This window comes from Centruroides sculpturatus, unplaced genomic scaffold (genome assembly GCF_000671375.1).
Source record: "Centruroides sculpturatus isolate CEXI.00-Female unplaced genomic scaffold, Cexi_2.0 scaffold412, whole genome shotgun sequence".
NCBI classification, from domain to species: domain Eukaryota; kingdom Metazoa; phylum Arthropoda; class Arachnida; order Scorpiones; family Buthidae; genus Centruroides; species Centruroides sculpturatus.
In genome coordinates this window covers 326,013-350,616 of record NW_019384903.1, presented here as the reverse complement: position 1 = coordinate 350,616, position 24,604 = coordinate 326,013, and the positions used below count along the sequence as shown (strand labels likewise).

General features: G+C 35.2%; 2 protein-coding genes across 5 annotated transcripts; both read left to right on the top strand.

Moving 5' to 3' along the window:
- Positions 1-180: 180 nt before the first annotated feature.
- LOC111631534 (tropomyosin) lies at positions 181-24,146 on the top strand. 4 transcript variants are annotated; one of them, XM_023375795.1, is made up of 9 exons: positions 181-495; positions 637-762; positions 2,887-3,020; positions 3,096-3,213; positions 3,722-3,792; positions 3,882-3,957; positions 22,564-22,626; positions 23,655-23,724; positions 23,917-24,146. In XM_023375795.1, the coding sequence occupies exons 1-9, from the start codon at positions 382-384 to the stop codon at positions 23,997-23,999; spliced, it is 855 nt and encodes a 284-aa protein (XP_023231563.1). In that variant the 5' UTR covers positions 181-381; the 3' UTR covers positions 24,000-24,146. The 4 variants fall into 4 exon arrangements, with proteins under 4 accessions (XP_023231563.1, XP_023231562.1, XP_023231561.1 ...); XM_023375794.1 differs by lacking the exon at positions 22,564-22,626 and adding an exon at positions 22,444-22,506 and having other exon boundaries at positions 188-495; XM_023375793.1 differs by lacking the exons at positions 181-495; positions 637-762 and adding an exon at positions 1,986-2,485.
- Positions 14,318-16,771, top strand: LOC111631535 (cancer-related nucleoside-triphosphatase homolog). Its single transcript, XM_023375796.1, has one exon. The coding sequence runs from the start codon at positions 14,593-14,595 to the stop codon at positions 15,160-15,162; it is 570 nt and encodes a 189-aa protein (XP_023231564.1). The 5' UTR covers positions 14,318-14,592; the 3' UTR covers positions 15,163-16,771.
- Positions 24,147-24,604: the final 458 nt, after the last annotated feature.

Sequence of the window (24,604 nt, the reverse complement as noted above, 5' to 3'; positions counted from 1 at the left end):
CCTCGCGATATACCGGAAATTCGACACTTAAAAAGTCGCTTTGGACCACAATGGTTCCGTACCCGTAGACCCGTGATTGGAGAAGATAGAATCTATGTACATACGCGCAGCTTCCAGAAACAGCAATCGGAAACGTTATCCTCAACTCATCGGTCCCACCCCTAAGAAGTCGTGTTCCGTGTGGGAAGTGCAGTGTGGGAAAATACTGACGTAGTCGCTCTCCCAACTACTTGGCAGCTCGGCGATTATCTTCGGTTCACTCGGCCTGTTGTAGTCGACGGAGCCTGCACGTTTCTGGTGTTAGTCCCTCTATCGTTTATTCGAATTTGTATATTATTTTGATTTTGTGTAAGTGCCGAAAGTTGGTCGAACGAATTAAAAATGGAAGCCATCAAGAAAAAGATGCAGGCTATGAAGTTGGAGAAGGACAACGCCGTTGATAGAGCCGAAACTGCCGAACAGCAGGCAAGAGATGCCGGTCTACGGGCCGAAAAAGTAAGTAGTATTTAGTTTTCTGTCTCTGTAAATCCGTGCGATCGTCCTTTAACCTGCCGGAATTTTCGGACCTTTTGCGCGCGCTTTTTGTTTTTAGTCACCCGAGCAATAGGAATTGACGACATTTTTTGTATTTGTTAGACCGAAGAAGAAGTGCGAGCTCTTCAGAAGAAAATTCAACAGATCGAAAATGAATTGGACCAAGTACAAGAACAACTGGCGCAGGCCAATAGCAAGTTGGAAGAGAAGGACAAGGCATTACAGAATGTATGTATTTTTGAGAATTGCCAATTCGTTTTCGTCTTAATTTTAAGTACAAAAAATGAAATGATGGCGGCCATCCATCTGTGTAAATTTTGTAGCTAAATTTAAAATTTCCGGAGTAATCTAGTCTAATATAAGGCAATGTGTCACGGGGAATTGCTAAATTTAGAAGACTCTTCTTTCGGAAACCTACTAGAGTGCACCGATTGAGGGGCGCCTCTAGCGGGAAAAGCGAACATTAAATTGATTACGACAGTCGGATATTTTAATTGTTAATTAATCTTATTTGTTGCTTAGAATAAGTCAAATGTGTCTTTCCCATCAAATTCGGAACGAAGGATTGGGATTTCTGTTTAATAATGATAAGCAAACCGCGTTTAATAGAAGCGCAAGATTGGGTTTTCGCATAAATCGGCATCAAACCACTTTCGAATTGTATATAAATAGTTTCGTCCAATTTTTTCATATTTTCCTCGTAATCGTAAGCAAATGTCAATAACATTAAGTGAGTAAACTGCAGAATTGCACGGCTCGAATTTCTTAAATTAGCGACGTTCAAGTTCTAACGTATTTATGGGAAAAGATTCCGATTTTTAATGTAATAGATTTCAACTGGCAAATCGGATTTTTACCGGAACATTTTCGTCTTTAGAACTTTTATAGCTTTAATTTTTAATTTTTTCAATAAAATATACGCAGTTAAAGCTTTTTTGAGAGCTTTAGGTCCCGAGGCAACACCTCGCGCCGAGCCTCTTCGTCCCTTACAAAAATAAAAGTTTTGGCCATCAACATCTCGTTATACTCGCGTATTTAGTCTCTTCGTAATAAGTTAGCTTTTGTTAACGGCTCCGAGTTAAATATTTATCAAAAATTTTCGTAAATCTGTTTTGGAATATTAAACTTATTTATTTACATTATTTAATTCATTTTTCGTAAACTTAAGTCGAACTTCGACCCGACATCTGTAGACGGTTTGCGGAATTAATCGCCGGGAGATATTTCAGACGATTTGAATTTAATTATTTGTTGCGTATTGTAACTTAAACGTGCGAAATGAAACGCATTTTGTTTTAAAATTATTTTTCGAATGAAAAACTCCGAGTATTTCGACTCCTTTTTTTTTCTTGTCTCTACTTATCGTCGACATTCCCTAGCCAAATATGGTGAGGTGTCGCTTTACGCGGCGCCATTGGTCGATCGTTTTGCGCAAGCGCTCTGACGACTTCGTCAGTCATTTGGCCATTAGCTTCCGGCGAGGTAGGATCTCTCGTCTGAACTTACGCCTTCGCCATGGCCAATTATTGCGTACTGTTCACTTAGTTTATAACAAAATAAACTACTAATAAACCCAATCGCCTCCAAAGCCTTATAACGAGCGCCTTACGATCGATATTGATGGATTTCTGTTAGAAAGTCCGTCACCTGCCAGATGAGGAATTCTCATACTTCCAGGGAAGCCGTCAGTCTCGAATTTCCCGATCGAACTGCCGACGGAGCCGAAGATGCTTTCGGACAGGAAAGCGACGAGAGCGAAGAGTGGTCCAGGCTCCGGTGTTCCAGCGTCCAGACCGAAGTCATAGCCGAAAGAAATCGGAGGAACAGGCAGCCCAGTTCGGGTTATCCCGGTCTGGCTTTCGGATCCTCCCTCTTCTCTGCCGGCACCATGATGAAGTTCAGCGTCATCTCCAACGAGTTGCACAACATCATGAACGTTCAGCTCAGAAGGGTACGGAACGTTGCTGCGGAAGATTGCGCTTTCTACGCTCTTTCGGTTTTCTATATTTCCGCGGTGGGAAACGGAGACGTCTCGTTACGATTCCGTACGCTCGAGTCCCTCCTCGACGGTAGATTGGTTTTTCTGCGCTTCCGATCGTGGAATGACTTTTTTGTCGATTCGAACGTCTACGGATGCCCGCGCTCGACGACCGGGTCGCCTTCGGCGTCGAAGAAATCTAATATTATCTTTAAAAAGAAAAATTTGTATTTTATCTTTTGAAATAAAGATCTAAACTTATCTGCCTTTGGCACGAACGGTTATTTATTTCCTCTTTGATCTTAATAAAAGTATAATTCTACCTTTTATGGCAGTATGGCAACTATTATTGATTCCTTATTATATTTCTACAGGCTGAGGGTGAAGTGGCTGCCCTCAACAGAAGGATCCAGCTGATCGAGGAAGATCTCGAACGTTCGGAGGAGAAGTTGAAAATCACCACCCAGAAATTGGAAGAGGTTTCCCAGGCTGCCGACGAGAGCGAACGGTTAGATTTCGTGCGCCGAAATTTATAATATGGAAAATAAGAATTTAATTTATTGATTTTTGCATTTTTTTGCAGTATGCGTAAGATGCTCGAGCACAGGAGCATCACCGACGAAGAACGTATGGACGGTTTGGAATGTCAGCTGAAAGAAGCCAGAGTGATGGCAGAAGATGCCGACAGAAAGTATGACGAGGTGATCGAATGTTCGGTGGCCAGTTTGTCTGAAATGGAGACTAGTTAATTGTTACTAAAAATTGGAATGAACAGAGTTGAATTATAATAATAATAATTGCACATTAATCAGTGTTAAGCATACACATATATGATTTATTTGTATATAAACCTATGTATAAACAAAAAATATATTATTTTTTCTTACACTTTATAAAATTTATAATAAATTATTACAATAATACAAGTTCTTGAACATTTTCGCTCAAAAAATCCAAAATCAAAGATTTTGGAGCTAACAAAAGTTAGATTGACACACTTGCAAATGTGATAAAATGCTAACATTTTTGCCTTTCTAAAAATCAAAAATTGGATTGTTAACCTTAAAAATTATATTGACGTGTTAAATAAATAACAATAAACAAACAAAATAAATCATTTACAATTATGTCGTTAAACTAATATCGTACTGCATGAAACTAACGTAACAAATCCCATCCGTCAGAATCTAACGTCAACGTCTCGTCCAGGTCGCCCGTAAGCTGGCCATGGTTGAAGCCGATTTGGAACGTGCGGAAGAACGTGCCGAGACCGGCGAATCGTAAGTTGACCAGTCGACCGCGACGTTTCCGACGACCGATTCTCCGTTTACGTTTAGTACTCATGCACGTTTATAATCATTTTTTACAGCAAAATTGTAGAACTTGAGGAAGAACTGAGAGTTGTTGGTAACAACTTGAAATCCCTGGAAGTTAGTGAAGAAAAGGTAAGGGGATTTCATAATATGCAAATCATGGAAGTTTTTGAAATATATATAGAATATGCAGGATTAAATTTTGCATTTTTACTTTTGTTTTCTTGAAAATCCAGTGTTTTCAGATAGCTCTTCATGTAACCAGTCTTTTTATTACTTTCTGTGCTTTTATATATACATTGTTCGTACACACCTGGAAAGTCAGGGATTTTCATTAGTGTTCAGAAAAAGTTGGGAATTTGCTTTATCAGATGCCTTGTTGATTTTTTGCCGACAATACGCTTGACCAAGTGTATCCATTTGCAGTCGGTAATACAACTTACGAAAAGGGGTGCGGAATATTTTCAGGAGCCAAAATTTACAAAGTACACAAGTGATAAATAATTTAAATGGTATTATTTATTTTTCATTTTAATAATTTTGATTGCGTAACAAAACAATTTCTGTTTTTNAAACAAACAAAACAAATTGCAATTTATCTTAATTAAATAAAAACTTAGATGTGTTCAACATAGTTTCTTGGAAAATTATTGTCTGCTGTATCTAAGAAAACATATATATATATATAGTGTTGTATAGAACTGCTAAACTTTTTTAGAAAATGAATTGCTTGTAATTTGATTTTATAGAATGTATTACAATTGTTTTAACATCTTACTTTTGGTACTTGTAATCATATTGTGCTCAGTTATTGTTATTTAATCTGCTATTGATTATTATAAATTTCATTAATAACTAATATTTTGATTGGTTTGATATTGTATTGATATTTGATGCATATCAGTATTTTTTAAATAAGTTAAACACAATTTTGTATCATTCTCTTGTGTATCTATAAAGCAACATATTGTAAATATTTACATTTTAAAAAACTTTGCATTAACATTGGTATGTTTTAAGTGTTTTAAACATAAACTATAATGCAGTAATACTACAGAGAACATCTTTTAGAATCATCACAAAACATTTAGAAGCTAAGATTTAATGTTGTACATTAAATTAAAGTATGAGCATTGTATAGCTGCAACATAAATTTCATACACATTTTCAGTAATAGCATTGAAATTTGTTCTGTTTCTGAAGCTAAAGATATGCATTTAACAGTTCTAAATCATACAAATGTATCCAAATTATGTTAAGGTCATGCTCTTTTAAGTGAATTTTTTGTTACAAGAATTTTTTTGTAAGATGTCTATCTCTAAGAAATGTATCAATAAATCATTGTTAAACATTTATGAGTTTTTATTGCAAGTTTAATTAAAACACTAGAGTTTTGAATATGTTGGAGAATTTGCATCAAACAAACTGCAAAGTAATACTTTATATAGTTATAAATAAAATGAACTGTGTCACAGACAAAACTCATTTTGTAAGGAGATTCATAGAATCTATCTGTGATAAATCTTTTATACTTACTCCCATTTTCAAGTAAAATAATAAAAGTGTATCATATATTTTAAATTAAATGAATTATAGGATAGCTACTACAGAGTTCTAAATTAAATTTCAATTTTTGTCATTGTACAAGCTAATACCATTGAATTCTAGTAAATACTTAAGAAAACAGAAACATGAGATTATTTCATACTTTATACACAAAATTTGATCTTTTTATTTATTTAATGATGGTAATAATAGCAACTTATGAATATAATTTCTTACATTTTCCATAAAATTACCAGATAATTTGTAAATATGGTAAATGGAAAAGAGATTTTGGGTGTTAAAAAAAATCTATATTTTGGTTTTGAACTGGATAAATTTATCTGTCATCTCATAAACAGGGAAGTATTAATATTCTATTCCATTATGGTGTATACTTAAATTATTATTATTGTTTATATTTAATTTTTATTCTTTTATGCTTCAAAATGACAACATAAAATAATCCGAAATGAATTTGTTTTATATTATTTTATTTTATTATATTCTGAATGTTGTGTATTATTACAGTTTATAACATTTTTTGCAGTTTATTCCTCATAATGCATATCTTGAACCTAATATACCATTATGGGTTATATTTTAAAATTGAATTTATAGTTTCACTCCACAGTGCATATTTTGAATGTTATATATGTTTATGGTACATAATTCATTTTTCTACACTTTGTTAATAATTTGTTCAATTGTATTATAACGTAGTTTGAGCATTCTGTAACATTACAGTATATAATGTAAATATTTTATATTTTGATTCTATACTATTTTAATTTCACTTGAGTGTTCTACTTGACTATGGCATATAAAATGTTTTTGCACTATGATGCATGCTAATATAAACTGATACTTTTACTGGAAAGTAGGAAGACATAATTGAAGTGAAATTTCCCCCAATTTTTCATAGTTATACCATATAAACTGTATTTCATGAAACATAAATGTTAATAACCACAACAAGCATCAATATTGTTACCAATCATTATATTAGTAATTGATAGATTTAGAAATGCACATTTTCTATTTCAGATATTTTCTATTATAAAAGATTTTTGAAAATTTTTTCAAAGAACTAAGACATGTTTTAAGACATTACAAACAAAAGTAATGTTAATTTTTATGGAGCAATTTTTGGTTTTTTAATGTACATAAGGTAATTATCATACTGGCCATAATTTTCTTATGTTTAATAACAATTTTATCATTTTACTGACAGAATATTTAAATACTCAAGCCTAATTATTAAAATATAGAGTATTTTCATTTCATTTATATAAATGCTATAAAAATGATATTGATTAATCATCTACATTTATCTTATTTTGCATCAATATACAGATCATAGCAAACTTATTATATGCAATTATTTAATCCGTCGTCTTTCAAATTTTACGCTTCCCAATTTACGATATCGACCGAACAAAAAAGTTCAGATCGTCATCGGTACCAAAAGTTTACCTTTGTTCATAGATAATTCAAAGGTGAATGGTGAATAATGTAAACGATAGTGATTTTTATTTAATTAATAACAATAAACATACAGTAAGTAATATTCCTAGATGGTAACCTAAAATATTTCATATAATGTATAAAATGTAATTTTAGCAAATAAACTTTTAACTAATTTTATAAATCTGTAGATAGAAATACATATTTATAAATGTCATATCTCAATGCAATAATGTTAAGTAACTTCAACACAAAGATATTTTCTAAATTGTTTAATATCTAAAAGCATTTATTAGAAGTAGTAAATTAAGTGAGAAAGGTTTTGTGCTGCTATTCTTAGAAATAGTTCTAGCTACATATTCATAGTAGAGTAAATTAACTGAAATAAAGAAAACATTTTCTTGGTGAATGGCAGTCTGATATATAAATTAATTCAAATAGTTTTTCACATTTATTTCTTGTCTAGACAGCAACTTGATGTGGAAAATTTTTTTATATTTTTATAAATTTAATATCTAAATTTCTTCTGTATTTTGCTTTTACTCCCTTATTTAACTTAAGATATATTTATAAGCATTAAAAGCAAATTACAGAAGAAATTATGTTATTTAATTAATGATTAACGATGGTTGTTAAGTGCTTAAAAATAACGAATGGCTTATTTAATGCCATTCTTTTATTATAACTATTCCTTTGAGGATCTAATAAAACTCCCTAAACATCAATTTTTATACATTGTAAATTTCAAAACTATATTTGTTATTATTTTGATAAAGATTACATATTTTAAAAAGTTTTTCGTATATAAAATAGGATTATGTTTTCGAAATTTAATAAAAGAATCGAATATCGTTAATTAGAAATGTAAATTATTTTAAAAAACAAAATGGCGCCAGTTTGTTTATTGTTTTTTGTAATCATCGATCGCAGCTCGGGTCAAGAGTTTGTCGATGAACTATTTAAATCAGGTGTTTGCTCCGCTTCATTGATAGTGTGACGTTAGCAATTAGTGGAATGATAGCGATTATGACGTAATTTTATGCTTATTATTTTGATTATGACGCAATCGCATCGATTAGTTTCGGTTCTAGGCTATTTAAAATGGCGGACGGTTTGTTTGTAAACTGTTTTATCTGATTAGTTTATGTTGTTGTTATTTTATATTTACGATACAATCGGAATATTGGCAAAATTCATTAATTTCAAAATTGACTGCTACGTATTAATTTTTTTGCCAATTTTCTTTATTTTTATTTCAAAATGACGGCTGTGAACCAGATAAGTGCCTGCTAACTTTTTCTCAGTCTGTTTCGCTTTTTTACAGCCACAAGCTTGATAAAATGTATACAGATCGGCCTAATTTACCTAGTTTTAACTCTTAACTAAGATTAGCGACCGAAAGAGTAATTTACAAGTTTCTGTTAGTAGTTTTGGCCTATTCGGCTTGTTTGTAAGGTGTTTCTGGCCGTCTAGCGTGGAGAATTCTAATGAGTTTTGACGATTTGCATTACATTTTAACTGGGATCTCCACCATGGGTAAGTCGTTCTCCTCTCTTAAATTGGCACAAAATATTACCTATAAATTGAACTTTTTATCTGAATCGCACCTAAATTACTTTTTGTAAACTTTATCAACAAACTACAAAGTATCCAGTGTTTTTCAGTGTCCAAAGATTCTCTTTGCGTGTTTCCTTTTACAAGTTTTCTGTATGTTTCATTCACTCTGAACAAATTCTACATTTTTCAATTTTGTTTTTTACTAGTAACATTTTTTCCATCTACAACTTCGATATATTCGTCGATCTGTGTTTGTTAGTCGTTTCGGTTAAGTAAAAGCTTACCTACGAACTTCTGTCTCGTTGAACCGATGGTAAACTTTAATGTTAGTAAATGTAATTATGGTAGAAAACTTTGTTTTTGAGATGATGTAATTGACGATAAGCCCGTGTTTTGTGGAAGTAATTAGGGTTCCAGTTCAATATAAAGTGGATTGTTCGTAAATTGAAGCAAAATTGTAATACCTTTTTAAATGAAATTAGTTCCTTCAATATGAAAATTGACTATTAAAACTTAATCATTCTTGCGAAGATCTGTGGTTATTTTATAATTATTTTACGTAAATAAGAGTGAAACCTCACTGCGTGGCCACCCCTGAAAATCCCCTGTAAAACTGCGTAAGTTTTAAATTAATATAAAACAAATCTATCTTGGCAGGTGGTGGCCTTGCTTAAGTGCCAAAACATGAATGTCCCAAAGTGATATTACTATTTTCGTGGTCGACGGAATTGGAAAACTCGACATTTCTAAATTCCGTCTATTCTTTAAATTTAACAAAATATAAGTAAGAGGAAATGTCAAAAAATAAATTTACGTGGTAGAAATCAACTCCAGCAAAAAGTTTAATGAAACAAAAACATTTCCAACCTAATATAATAACTCTTCATCAGTCGAACATTCCAAAATGGAACATATTTGATGGAGCAATTATTTATCGTGACATTGTCACAATGCCGGGCTGCAATTTTTAATCATATTTCTATTTATTTAATTTAAAATATATGCTCTCCATCTCAAATTAGTAGTGGCTTGCTCCCATACATTACACTTTTCCTTTAACAATAGTCGTGCTGGTCATCTATCTAACACTTTTCGGGGAAAAAGTTTTGAATTGAAATAACGTGACTTCCTATCTGTATTGGAAGTCTATATATAGTTAATCGGGGTCTCCTGCCCCTAAAGTTTCCATATCCGATCTCTTTTTTTATCTGTCTAACTCCATTCTTGAGATTAACTCTTTAAGCTGTGAAAACTCAATTCATCACTGTTGCTAATGCCTAAATTGTTTTTACCCCTCAGGCTACTGGGGGATCTTGTATAGAAAAACTAGTCCGACTTTTCAATCGTCCGATTTCGTTTTTAATGGATAAGGCCGATTTTGGCCGCTTTCGTATTTAAAAAGTTAAGGAAAGACGGATGGACAGATTGACGACAGTGGTAATTTATAGGTCTAGAATTTTTTCAAATTGCAGCCCAATAAAAAAGCATTCAAAATACATCAGAAGAATAGAACAAAATGTAAAATTTTTAAATGCAACAGAAAATAAAATATATCATTTTTGTTAAATATTTANTTAAAAATTTTTTCTTTATTTTGTACAAACAAAATAAATATATTGAAGAATATAAAAATAAACAAAAATTGTACTTTAGAAGTTAATCTGGTATCGGCACCACAGACAGTTTTCAGAAAAACGCCACACAAAAGTGCCAGTGCTGCCAGCTAAAACACGCGCACCAACAAAAAAATATTGGAGTAGCCCGAGACATAGCCAAAGGTCGCAGCGCCACAGCACTAACGGAAACTTAATTTTGCCGACTGGAACTCTTTCGGATAAACGACGCTGTACTGTAATAGATAGCGCTTCGTCGTAATTGTTAAACTTGCGCGGGACGGGAATGTGCAGAGTGTAAGAACTTGACCGAAACCGGTGTTACGGTGTGCCGTTTTCGTACAACTAAAATAAATTACTTTCCGACATTATCTGGCATTGAGAGAAGTCGGCTTGTGTTGTTATTACACGGCTCCGTCGGTCGGTGTTTGAAGGTAAGAGCAAAAGACGTTTAGAAAGGTAAAAGTTAAGTCGTCTCGATGTAAATAATTTATATCAAAATTTAGAAAATTATTTTCATTTTAATTTCTTCAAATTTGACCGTGAAAAAAAATAATTTTAGAACAAAATGTAGTAGCGGTCTGTCCGAGTATGACAAATGCGACGATTGTTTACTATTATACGAAGGTGGGCAAAACTTTGTGGTTTTTAAATAATTAAGTAACTTTTATAGTAAATAAGTTGTCAAAAATATTACCCTCGCTTACTAAAATCAAAAAGAAGTCTTAAATCCGGAGTAACAATCAATGTAAACGGTCTCCGTTTAATTATATTGAAAAGTGTTGCGGGATTAATTGCTACTTCTTTAGCTACAAGTACGAATAAAGAAAATAGTGCCGCGGAATTACTCCGGTGTCGGTCATCGGAGATTACATCGATAATATTTCGTAAATTGTCGCCGACCAATTGCGCTTACTTTACGGAACCTTCCCGAGTTGATAGTTCCTCCATTCAGTAACATTAACATTCTTATTTTGTTTCTGATTCAACAGTAATTTTTTATCTCCGATTAAAATGTTCAAAAAACTGCTTTTAAAGAAATTCGTACCAAGGAATCTATTTGGTTTAATTTCTTGAACAAACTAAACGCACTCGAAGTATAATCCCGTCGCGAGCAGTTCTCCGCGGGCACCGAATTGAAAAAAGGCCCGCAAAGAGAATAGCTGCGGGCTCGACGTGCTGGGGACAGACCATCCGTGAAAAATCCCTTTGGTTTCTAACGTAAATGAAGCCTACGTTCGAGTCTCGGAGAGCGGCCATCTAGCTGTCTGGTTCCGCGTTCTTGTTTTATGGTAGTGGGATAGACTAAGATGACAACTGAGGATTTCTTTCGCCACTGGTTTCTTCTGAAATATTTCTGCGTGAACTGTTTTTATGGAAATTAAATATATCGGAATTACCTTTCGTGGACTTCGAGTCTAATACAAAGTATTATTTCTTATCTGTACGAGTTTTCTCCGAACTATGAAGTCAGCCCATCCAGTGTAGCGGATATTTCGTATCATACAATTCTGGTAAGCATCTGGTCAAAGATCGCGATTGATTGGCTTTAGTCCAAAGGTCGCCAACCTTTTTTGATCGTCGACCACCTACAAGTTTCCGAAACCTCACATCGACCCCACCAAAAAGTCTGTGTTAAAAGCGAAACAAACTACTTACTATTTTAATACATTTCTTTTAATTTTGCATTTTTTTTTTCATTTATTGTATATTTGTTAATAATAATTTTTGTAACTGACAATCAGTGAGACGGATAAGCTTGATCCTTAGCTCTCCCTTATCCTTAGCTTAAGCTCGATAATCAACCCCCTAATAATGTTATATCGACCACTTTGGCTACCCCTGCTTCAGTCGGTCCCGAGACCGAGTCTAGGCTGCCAGCGTTCGGCTATTTAATATAATTAAAGCGTCGGTAGGCCCCTCTGGGGGATCCGACCGAACAGATTTTGTGCCCATCTTCGTCCCTCTTCGTTACGCCTGTGATCCGGGCAATCGAAAAACCTCCAAAATTTCTTATCGGCTGGTCCAGTCCTTTACTGTTCTTGGTCGTCCCCATCGCGGATCTGGCCGAACCTGCGACGAGTATGAATAAAGGCGCTCTTGGGGCTTCATTTATACTCGTACTCGAATAAAGACTCTCTCGCAGAACTGAGAGAATTAACATAAGGGCCTTATATGTATAGGCTGTGTAGATTCTTTGGTGCATAGATATCAGTCTAATTTCCTCCGGAGGTTGCCGAATCTGATTAAGAATGCTGCTAAAAGTGTCTTTACAGACATCGGAATATAAAGAATCATTTCTCGCCACTCGACAGCAAACCAAACTCGAAGATAGCCTGCCATTCTGTGAGATTCCGGGTTCGATTTCTCACAAAGCTCTTATTAAAAAGCTAACGGACGTTTTTAGTAAGAGTCGGGACTAAACTAAAAATTTTTCTGTCGTTTAGTCAATCCTATTACGCGAAACTATCTTTCGGAAAAAATTGTGTAGATTGTCTTATATACAACATCTTTCTTTGAAATGGAAAATATTAAACATTGTATCAATCTTATTAATTATTTTATTACAGCATTCCAAAATTTACGATTGATTTGAAAAACTGTCCCGTAATAAATAATGACGACGATGTTACATCACCGTCGTTTTCGGGAAGCCCGTAAAACAGCCAGGTCTGTGGATTTTTGTCGAACAAAAACACTGGTAGTTTGTCGTGTGCCGGCCACGTAAAATTCTCCGGGTTTTCTTCGCGTCAGTAAAACCTAAATAGGGATCGACTCCTCATAAAAGACTCCGGAGGCATTTCCCTCGAAAGTTGGCCCGTGCGTCGCATAGCCGTAATCGAATAAGACCAAAACCAAATCACAATAATCGATTGATTCCTTAATAGGCACGAATAAAGTTCTCTTTGTATTCCTGCAGCCGAATTTATTTATAAAATTATTTTGTACACCAACAGCGCACCACTGGTGGAAATTATTTAAATATACACACATTCGTAAGGAATGGTCGGTCGGTGGACAAACTTTGCGTAAATGAAGAAACATTTAAGGGCATTCTTTCAATTATGGACGGCAAAACCAAATTTTAACTGGATATAATGTAATTGTAAAGCGCGGGTGAATATACCGATTCTATTTTAATTAATTAAATATGTACAAAAATCACGCGGTAATGATTTTCTATTTAAAAAATATTTTGTTTGGAAATTTCGATTATTAGAACGATGCGAAACGTATGTTAAAAGTTTACCAGTAACCGAATTAGAATTTCAAAGATGGCGCATATATCATACATAAAATGATACGATTGAAATTTGATAAAAGGAGAATACTGAAACCGCATCCTTACGTCGTTATTACGAGGAGTGAGGAAAGAATTTGAAGTCATATCGCTCCGAGTGACGTCGACGACTCGAGAAACCACTCATTTGAGCGTATTGCTTGACAAAAATCTCAAAAGATGAAAAATTTTGCTTACAATTTGAATTATTTTGCATTTTTTCGCATCGTGTTCCAGCGACTTTACAAAAATATTATTAAAACGCCAAGTGTTTTTCAGAATTGGTGAAAATACAAAACTTGTAAAAACGTGTTAACTCTTTGCCTAAGTCCTAATACAAATTCCTTTTTCGGCACATTTAATAGCTTTTATCAGAAAAATGGCCGACTTTATCGTGTTTTGCTTTTTCCACCAATTTTAATATTCCACGTCTCTTATTTCGCTCTTATCGATTGGTGCGAGATTTTTTCCGTAAATTAAAGTCAAACGGAAAATCGGCAGTAAATTGCGAACGGGAGTTTCATTTAGGTCACGAGACAAAATAATCGAGCGAAAAGGAAAAAAATGCCGAAATGAGGAATCGCGGCACGCGAACGACCGGCATTTTAAAAGAAAAATTCTCCTAATTGGTAGGAAAAGTGTAATATTTCGTTACAAAATTAACGAAAATAGAATTAAAATTTTATAAAAAACGCAAAATGGCGAAAAAGTTCATAAAAAAGCAAAAAAACAAATAAAAGAAAAGCGAATCATGCGAGCGGAAGCGGCGAAACGTGACCCAACCCAAAATTGGAAATAGCGAGAAAATTAGCGAATAAAATGCAAATTAATATCAAAAACTGGGAAATGGTTGGGAATAAAATGGATAAAATGCGGAGGAAAAGGCAAATTGAATAGCAAAAGAATAAAAACTTATATTTAAATTTCATTTTTCTGACGTCGGAAATCATTGTTTGATGTCGCGTCTATCGACGTCAGACATTAAAATTATTTAAATTATGGTTGATAAATTGTTGACTAGTTTATTAAAGATAATACTCCGTTGGGTATTTGATGAAAATAAAAATTGAAAGATGACACGAATACTTTTTTATTAATAAAAACAAGTAACAAATACGCTACAATACTATTTGATATTAAAATTTTCTTCGATTTCCGAGATCACTGACATCATCGTCACTTGCTACCATCGACCAAGGGGAATTTCCTCCATTATAACTAAATATATTTACGTTTTCTTTAATATTATAGATTATAAACGTAGAAGGAGAATTAAAATAACCGTCTAAAGCTAGATAACGAAGAGTAATGGAAGCTGGATTGAGTTATAAGCACATCTTGTTGACGGGTCCGCCCGGAATCGGCAAAACCACCGTAGTCAGGAAGGTTTACGAGAAACTTAAAGAATATAACACGATAAGAACTAAAGGATTCTACACGGAAGAGATCAAGAGCGGAGGCAAGCGCATCGGATTCGACATCTGCTCCCTGGACGGCAGGAGAGGACCGCTTGCCAGAATCAGCAGCGGCGGATCCGACGGCCCCCGGGTGGGTCAGTACGTCGTCAACCTGAGTTCCTTCGAAAATCTAGCCCTTCCGGCTCTGGAGACCGACAACTCGCTTCCCACCGTCCTCATCATCGACGAGATCGGTAAGATGGAACTGTTCAGTACGTGCTTTCGGCAGTCGGTCAAGGAACAGTTCGGACGGTCCCCGTCGCTCAAGATACTGGCCACCGTGCCGGTGAGGAGCAGAGGAAAGCCGCTGAGCTTCGTCGAGGATCTGAAGAAGAGAAACGACGTGGAGATTTACGTCGTCACCAAGGATAACCGCGACGAGGTGGTGGCCGAGATAGCGGAGAAGCTGGTTTCCAATTAGGAATGCGACTTGTCTCCCTCTGCGCCTCTCGTTTAATTTATTGAGAATGAAATATTTGTAAATCTGTTGCTGCAAGGATAGAGTTTACCTTATATGAAAAAAATATATATATTATTATGATAATGATGCTGTTGTGTTCGGCTATTTCGTACGTTTTGCTGTTGTATTATTATTTTATCGTTATTATTATTACGATTATTGATATTTGCTTCCACGGTCGAGGACGAATTGTGTAACCGTTGTCGGAGTCGTCTTTTTGTGCAGAATTGTGCCGGACTTTGCATATATATCCGTAACATTTTAATTACTAATGACTTAGCTGTTTTTGTGGGAGACTTTTGTGGATTTGCCAGTTCGTTATTATTTTTTTAATCTGTTTTTTGAGGAGTTGAGGAGTTCTCAGTTATATTGAGTTTCTTGTTATAAAAGTATTTAAAAAATATATATATATATATATATATGTATATATATATGTATATATTTAAAACTTATAAAGTATAATTGCAAATTATAAAAGTTTCTACCTATAAGTGATTAAAAGTATCAAAAAAAAACAAATATCAGAAGTCCAAAAGCTGTTGGATCCTTATGACAAGACAATGATAGTCCTATTGAATATTTTGTTAACTTATCTGTTTTATTTAGACTTTTTTGTGTTAGTTTTTTGTACTCTATAGATTTGGTGGCTTAGTTATGAATTATTGCAAAAAATAACAAATTTTATATAAATGACAGTTGCAAAATGTACTTAAAACAATCTTGATAGTATTGAAGACTTAAAAAACATTCTCGGTTGGTAGAAGCCAACAATCATCCGAGTTACATTGTTAGTGACTAATTTAACTTGAAGGATTATTCTGTTATTCTTCATATTTTTATTTTCTACGATAACCTTTGTCGTTACGATTCTTACCATTAGGAAACAATACCCAAAGCTACTTCTCGTGAAAACATTGCTGTGTTGTTTGACGGTGCGTCTCGCACGTTTACTTTCGGGGCCGGTCCGATCGACGTTAGGCTCTCGAACGCGGGTCTGTAAACAACGGGCTGTCGGCGCAACAAAATCAAAGAATTTTTCGGCGGTTCGAGACAGAGTACTACATCGAATTGCCTCATTCCTATGGGACTGGTGCCGTTTACTCTGTTGGACGATTCTTGAAATTTAAACAAGGTGTGTATTATAACTTTTGCAAGATCAAAGCTTTTTGAGGATTTGTGCCGTGTTCAAATTAGTGTTTAATATAGACAATCTGCACTAATTTGTTTTACATTGTATCCATCTGGTAATTTATCATGTATCATACATTATAATCAAAGCATAGTTTGCAATGATTCAGAATATTTAGAAGCCATTTTATGATTTTGTTAACAAATTTTTACAAACATTGTTATGGTATGTCTATATTTGAATTACAAGTGCTTCAACTTAACTGTATATCTCAAAGGGAACTGTATAACTAAATAAAACAAAAGGGAATTAACCTGATCTTGTGTCGATAAATTACAGTTATTTTGAGCTATCCGTATGTACTTTGTGTGTAAAACTGTAACAGTACTCTGTATGTGTACTTAAAGGTGTTAATTACAATAAATATATTAAGATACAGTACATAGGTAAATTATTATACTAGGTGACATGACAGATTTCAGTTCCAAGACTTCTGGGTCATCATTACAATACTTTTTGGATTTATCATATTTTTTCACCAAGGTCTATTTCTGCAGAACAAAGTCCCTTATCCAGAACACACTGTGTTCCAAACTGATGCAGGAGATGACAAACTTAGACCAACTATGTTCCTAATCTTTGTATTTAGTAACATTATAAGTGTTAGCCATTAAGCAGAGATTTCAAGGTATGTTTTTGACGTTTGTTGTACTTAAAACTAAACCATAATTATGAATTTTCTTACAATAAGCTTTGTTTAAAATTAGTCTGTATGTCTGTCATATTTGCTAATTTACATTTTGTTACCTTGTTTTTAAACATTAATGGATCCATTATTGTATCTTTTATAAGGAGTGAATACACAAATATATATATTATATATATTTTGATAATGGATCTTGTGTGTAAACCTGTTGTTTTTCTTGGGAATGAACTGGAAGGAGCCACTTGGCAGAGAAATGTTTTTTTAGCAAANATAACAGAATTTTAATAGTATATTTTATTTTTAATTTTAATAATTTAGCAATTATAAAAAATATAACTGTTAATTAGAAAAAATAACTAACTAAAACATTGGAGAAGTTCATATGTATACGTGTTAATATGTACATAGAAAGTCAAATGCTGTTTTATTGCGTCAATATGCCATATCGTAAGGGACGCGAGGGTGGGAATTTGCACAGAGTCGGTTGCGAGAAAACAGGGAAAGTGGTGAAAATTAAAATAAAAATTTGAGTAGTAACCCTGTATATAACAGAAGGAAAGTATGGCATTTAGTTAAAAAAGATCCCCAAAATTTTTGGACTTTGTGACCCGAAATATCAAGAAATGCAAAAACAGTTGAAGGTTTTTTATTTACATATGGATGTTTGTGTGTGACACAATTTTGTTCATCCACTTTAAAGTGTAATATCTCCTGTACTCTTTGTTGAAAATTTCTTAAATTTTGCAGGGAGGTTCATGTATTAGGGAGATGGATGAATTAAATTTTGACGGTTAGAGGTCGACGGGGTGGAGATAAAGGAAATCGCTCGTCGTCTGGAGCGGGGTCGTGAAGATTTTATTCGTTATTAGCATTTACACTTTGTTTTTCTATAAAATTGATCTACATCTTGAAAATTAAGCTTTTTTGCCATTTTATAATAGATACTTATATAAAAAGTTTTTTAAATAATATAACAGATGGCACCACACACAATTTTAAATGTTTCTGGGAAAGTTATATAACTTGTTGTTGTATATTTTTAAACAATATTACAGATTTTTTTGTCACTGCAGCTACTGTTAGATTATAAATTCTAGATCAAACTCGAGATTGGTTGAATAGGGATGTCAGACAATTATTTGATTTGTTGTTTATTATTTGTGGATGATGCAACACATTACCCAAAAGTCAAATTTTATTTTACCATTAAAAACACTGAAAATTTTGAAATATTTGCATAATTTTATAAATACAAAGCCATTATTATACTAAACTGCATAAAGTGCTTTTCACAATGTCTTTGTTTCCACATCTCATTTATATCAATAAATTATTATTAGATGTGTTTGGATAAGATTTGCTTTAAAAAATTTACTTGAACATACAGATAATCCAATAAATATATAAATTTACACTTTGTAATTATACTAAAATCTGCATAGAGATACAAAAGCTAAGTTAACTATACACATCTGATGCTATCAATAATTTATAGTTATACTGTCCTTAATAAATACTGGATATTCAAGAGAGAATTTATAAACGTTTTTGCTCTTTTTGAACATATAATTATATTTTTATTGTGATCTTTCAATATCGGGCCTTTTAATGTTAAATTATGTTAATTGTTCAATGATTGGTGTGTTTAAATTAAGAATTATCAAAAATATTAGATAGGTAATTAATATTTTAGTAAATTTCTTTTGTTTTTTTATAAATAAAATGCAACTTTAATTCCTGTTTTTACAAACAAATTTTGAAATTTTATTGACTTATTTGAGCAGCAGCAGTAATTTTTTCCAAATTTTGTGTTTTTCGCACAAATTTTGCATTAACTGAGCTTTGCGTAAAACATTTGGTTTTCCCATTTGCACTTTTACAATTTTATTTTAATTTTTTCTTCATAATGCAAAGCTGTTTTGCTTTTATTTTCATTTTAATCTGGTATGTTGCTTGCTTTTTATCATTTTAGTTTATTTTTTGTCATTTTTTCATTTTGCATGATTTAACTCTAAGCTGCTATTTGTTTGTTTCATTTGCAGTTTATTTAACTGCATGTTTTCATATTTGCTTATTTTATTTTAATATACAGTGGAACTCTGACACAGTGAACAGCCGGGGAACCACTAGTTTTAGTTCATTCTATCTAAAGTTCATTATAACCGTGGAATATAACCATCAAATGAATGATTAAAATGCATTGAAAAATGCAATAATGCACTCAATATTCAGCAGAATCCATTTCTTAAGCACTTATATTGTCCTTTATCAGTATGTTATTTTGTACAACTTTGAAAAAGTCTCTAGCCAATTATCCTCTGTAATTCTTAATGAGTTTTTTGTTTAGCAATTTTTCCAATTTACAAACATTGTTTGACAATATATTTGCATCTGATTCTTCTTGAAGTTTTCAAGTCCTCACATTTGTATTATTTCCAGTGCATTCTGGTCCTCCTCGGTACTCCGAATAGGAACAATCGCTTTACACTCGTCACTTTATTTTATTTCGTCCTCTTCATCTCCCTCTATTTTTTCTTCCGGGGCGATCGCAGATTGTAAAATTTCTTCATCTTGTAAGGACTCCTTCCGTAGCAATGTCGGAGATCACATAATTAGGCACGCTCGAGCCACTCCGGGCTCCTTGGGCTTCGGTGGGCGCAGGATCGTTGACGTCGGTAGCTTGTATCTTCATCACCTTTTTGGATAATTCCAGTGTTTGAAACCTTTCAAAATAGTTTTGGATGTCACGTTTTCCCACGTGGCATAGACGAAATTGATGGCTAGGAAGGTATTGGTGTTGAACACTTTGGAGTTGTCCAAATGGAGAATCTGATTCATCACTATCTGTTTTCTGTAGTGAAATTTAAGTTCTTTATGATACCTCGGTCCATTGGTTGAGAGGCACCTGTAGAATATGAAGGAAGATAGACAATCTTTATATTATTGAACTTCATATCTGGAGGATGAGCGGTGCAATTATCAATTACGAGGAGGAATCTTCTCCTCTTTTTATGATCAGAATGGAATTCCAGGACAGCTCAATTCTGCTGTCACCCACGTTGTTTTATTTGCGTCATAGGTGACAGTTAGATTCTTACAAAAATTGCTTTAAGCCCTTGGTATAATTAAATTAAATATGTACAAACGTGAGGCAGATAATAGCAAGGGCTTGTCACACCAGTGATAATAGGCACAAACACTCGGGAATCAAAGTAAAAACATTTAATAAAAACAAAAAAGCGGGTGTACAGTAAAATGGACTACATAAGTACAAAAATAAAAAGACCCAAAATGCATTTTGGACTATTTTCCAATAGAAAGTAGTCTCTCCTCAGTTGATAATGTACTTAAAGCTATACATGATAAAGATAAACACGCCGCTATAACTGTATGAACAATAAGCCTGACGTTTGTAGATATTTGATTTAGTTAGATTCTTACGATTAATATTTTTGAAACGACGAGTTTTCGTGGGACTTTTCAATAGCCGTCAATTTCTTATCAGTTCCAGTAGCATTTGAACAGTCGAGGGTTGTCATTCTTTCCCTCGACATGTCGTCTCGAGTGCATTTCTCTTCCGAAAGTACGGTGAAAATTAAAGCCAGCGAACTCAAATTGCGCTTTCTCTTAAGCATCCACACGTTTGAAGGATAAAGTCCTTGATAGCGGAGCCTGGAAAAATAATCCAGTCTCGACTACGTTGTAAATGTCACCTGGACCATAGCCGATGTTTGTCATTGTCTATGCAGTTATCCGCTCGCTCCTCGTCCACCGCCCCAGTTTCCCCGCAGACTCGGCGCGTGCCGACGTCGAGTGTAGCTTTAGAACGGTGGCATAATCGTCCTCGGCATCCGCAATGTCGAGTTCCTTAACAAATTCCCGCACTTTCAACAGTAGTAGCGGTCCACTCGAAAAAACTTTTCTGGTTCTTTGCACCCGGAACTCTCTTTGGAGGGCATCTAGGTGGGGAAAACCGTTTTTTCTGGCCCTCTTCCTCTCCTAGATTATTCACATTGCGACAACGAGTTCGTAATTTCGTCGATGCGGACCACTTTAACTCACCCGTGGTCGGGTGGGATTTTCTAACTCGTCCTCCAAAAGCGGACTTATTGCGCTCTTGGCAATTCCGACATAAATCTTTTTTACTAGCTTCCACCCTCGATTCATTGATTATCTTGAGTGTATCAGTAATAGACCATTGTGTGCACTTTTCACTCCTTGTAGTTGTTTTTACTGTCGGTGAGTTTGCAGTGAATAACTTGCCTTTACCAATGCGACCGAATACGAAAGGGCGAAGAACTGTAGGTCGACGAGGAACGTTAGCAATTATTACAGTAGTAAACAAGAAATGTTTTGTAGGAAAAGAAGAGCAGGTTTACAAGGTGTTGGCTGTAATAAAAGTCTGAAATAGAATAATTCGGTGGAATGTAACAGTTTCACTATACGCAATAAAAAATGCGTTAAAGACAGCGCATTTGTCGAGACGACTGTTCCATGGATGAGAGTTCCACTGTAATTTTTTCAAATTATGTACACACAATTTTATTTACATCTTTAGATTTATTATTAAGTTTTATTATCGGTAACTGCAAAGAACAAAGTGATTGTTTCTATTATTGCGCTGGTACGTCTTTGACGGCAGAACGGTGGAGGCGAGAAATTTTCAAAGACAAGAAAGGGTGGCATTTTATTAAAAGAAAAATATAATCTTAGGCGAAAGATTCGATATCGTTTCACTGGAATATATTGAAATTGAATTTTCTCTTTCTTGTCATCGACGAAAGATGCTTAGCACCGAGTTATTTTCGTACCTCTTGGACGATTAAATATCAATAGTCGCTTTCGTTTGAAACTAACGGGATCGATCGGCCCGTCGTCGATGATTTTAACCGTAACTTTTGCCTGGTAACCGCGGGTCTTATTAAAACTCGCCTTAATGGCAATGGATTTAAAAATTGAAGTTTACGCGGACACGGTCAGTTTGTTCTACGCAGTCGTACCTGGTAACTGGCTTATTAATTAATACTGGAATGCACGAAATTTCCTTTTAAATACGTTTTTATTAGTTGTTAAGTATTGTATATTTTTATAATAATTACTGCACAAAACGTCGTCGGAAGTATGCGATACTCCTGGCTTTCCTGCTGCTGCTCCCGTACTTTTACCTTAAGTAGATTTGTGAACTGCCAGGTATTTGCCGTTAACGAAAAATTCAATTTCTTTTGAATTTTTGTGTGTTTTGCCCCAACATTTTTGTGGGTAAATAAAAAGCGCCCGATAATTTTCAAAATTTTACTTTTTGAAACGTTTTGATTTTCGTCTTGACAAATCCTGGCTCTTCGCCCCTTAATCGTACCTTTAGTTCCTTTATTAATCTCCTTCCACCGTCCGTTCTTCCTTGGCATAGGCCCAACAAAGGGAGGAAGCATACGAGACGCAGATTCGCTCCATGACTTCTCGACTGAAGGAGGTAAGTCCGATCTTTTTCCATTACCGATAATGAAACCGTGGAAATTTTTGTACGCAGGCCCTTCAGAAGGAAGACGCATACGAGACACAAATACGGCAAATGACCTCCAGATTACAAGAGGTAGGGCGACGAGTGACGTAAGAAGGTGGACGGTGGGTTACGTAACGGACGCAAGACGTAAAAATTAACAACTTCGCGCTGTGTTTCCGTGGTAAAACTTAAGACTTCCCACGGTCTTTTTCTTAAGAATACTTTATTTTTCGCCCGAATTATTGCAGATTTATTTATTCTTTGTGGTGGTTAATTACGTAAACTAAAGTAAGTAAGTAAAAACCGCAACGGCCGGGATCGGCTTTACTTTTTGCTTTACGTAGTTACGGTGTACGGGAGGTGATTCTAAGCAAAATCGTTAGGCAATTATTCATCCGGGGCACCGCGGAAAAGTGCCTGCCCATTCTTTTCAAAAATAAACTTTTACTTTCCGCGTTACCGTCACTCGTCTTTCCAATCAAATATGTGGCGGGTGGCAACGCGTTCGATCCGGAACCCGGGTGGACCGCCGCGTCCAGTTTCCGTTTCCGGGAAAGGACGGGCGCCGGAAAATCGCCCGAAGTCGGAGTTGATGTCGTCCGCGTCTGGCAGAGTGACGCACTCCTCCAAAGGAAAGTTGCCATTTCCCTTCCGACGAGCGTAATCTATCGCCCCCCCTTCCGTCCCGCAAATCGCGGACGATCGAAGGCGATAGACATACGCGTACGCGCGGGGTAGGGTGGGCGAAAAGAAAGGGAAAGGGTCGACCGTAACCGGTGAGAATGCCTCAAAGGCGGCGAAAATCGCTTTTGGCGCGTAGAAAGCTGCGAAAAGTGGACCGATGGCCTTACGGGGAAACGACTCCTTCGGTCTTTTCGGCATTAAAATCCGGTTCCGAAACCATCGCGTGGGAAAACTTTGTCTGTCTTAAAGTAGGTTTTAGCGGAATATTAATGGCGTTTTCGATTACCGTAAACGACGTCGATCCCAGAAAATTGCGCTAAAGTTTCGAATATTAAAATGCCAATGGGCTTTTTCAATCTGCGGATTTATCGGGACGTGGTGGGGATTTAAAATCGTGGTCATTCTAACCGTAAGATCTTTTCTTGAAAATATAGGCCGAAGCCCGTGCCGAGTTCGCCGAGAGATCCGTTCAGAAACTGCAGAAGGAAGTGGACAGATTAGAAGGTAATTTTCCCCATTCCCTTCCCCTCGGCCCTCTTTCCGCCTGGTGCGCTCGTCTTTTTTAACTCTGTTAATTGGCCTTTGTGAGGCGTCGAAACGTAATCGATTCAAACCGCCCGTCTCGTTAACCGGACCTCGGCATTTTCTTGTTTTGTTGATAAATTTCCCTCTGACCGGTTTGCTTGTTTCTTGCAGACGAGCTCATTCACGAGAAGGAGAAATACAAGGCCATCTCCGACGACTTGGACCAGACCTTTGCCGAACTCACCGGATATTAATTCGTCCCGCTTTTCGTTGCCTCTGTATCTATACACCGGTTCCCGTTTTTACTTCACTGCATTGGCAAAAATCATGTGTGCAACGTCCGGTAGGGTGTGTGTGTGTCCGCAGAAGGAAAACACTCCGGTTACGACTTGTGGACTTTGGTGGGGATTGGGTTTGTTTAGTAAAGTGACTCGACCGACGTGATTTTAGTCGTGGAAGCAAAATTAAATAACACCTGACGTCGATCTGTTTATCCAAAAAACAGGAAAAAATCTTACTTCTGCTAAATCGATAATAATACAGAGATAATAAATTCTAAATTTACAGAAATACCACCCATTGTGTTTTTTTTTTTTGTCTTTGTCTATGTTTAATATTCTTCCCTTCTCCCGTAGAAAACTTGTTGTTAATAAAAAGTAAACCTTCAGCAGTGTGATTGACTTATTCCAATGTTGCGGTGTCGCCGTCCGTTGCTTGGTGACCGACGGCCGTAGCCCAAGGCCTTCGATTTCCACTTTGCCTTACCCTATCAGTTTTTAATTGTTCAGCATTAATTAAGGCGGTCCGTGACCATTTTACGGCAGATATCTTTTCCCGTTCTTCGTCTGTCTTAACGGCC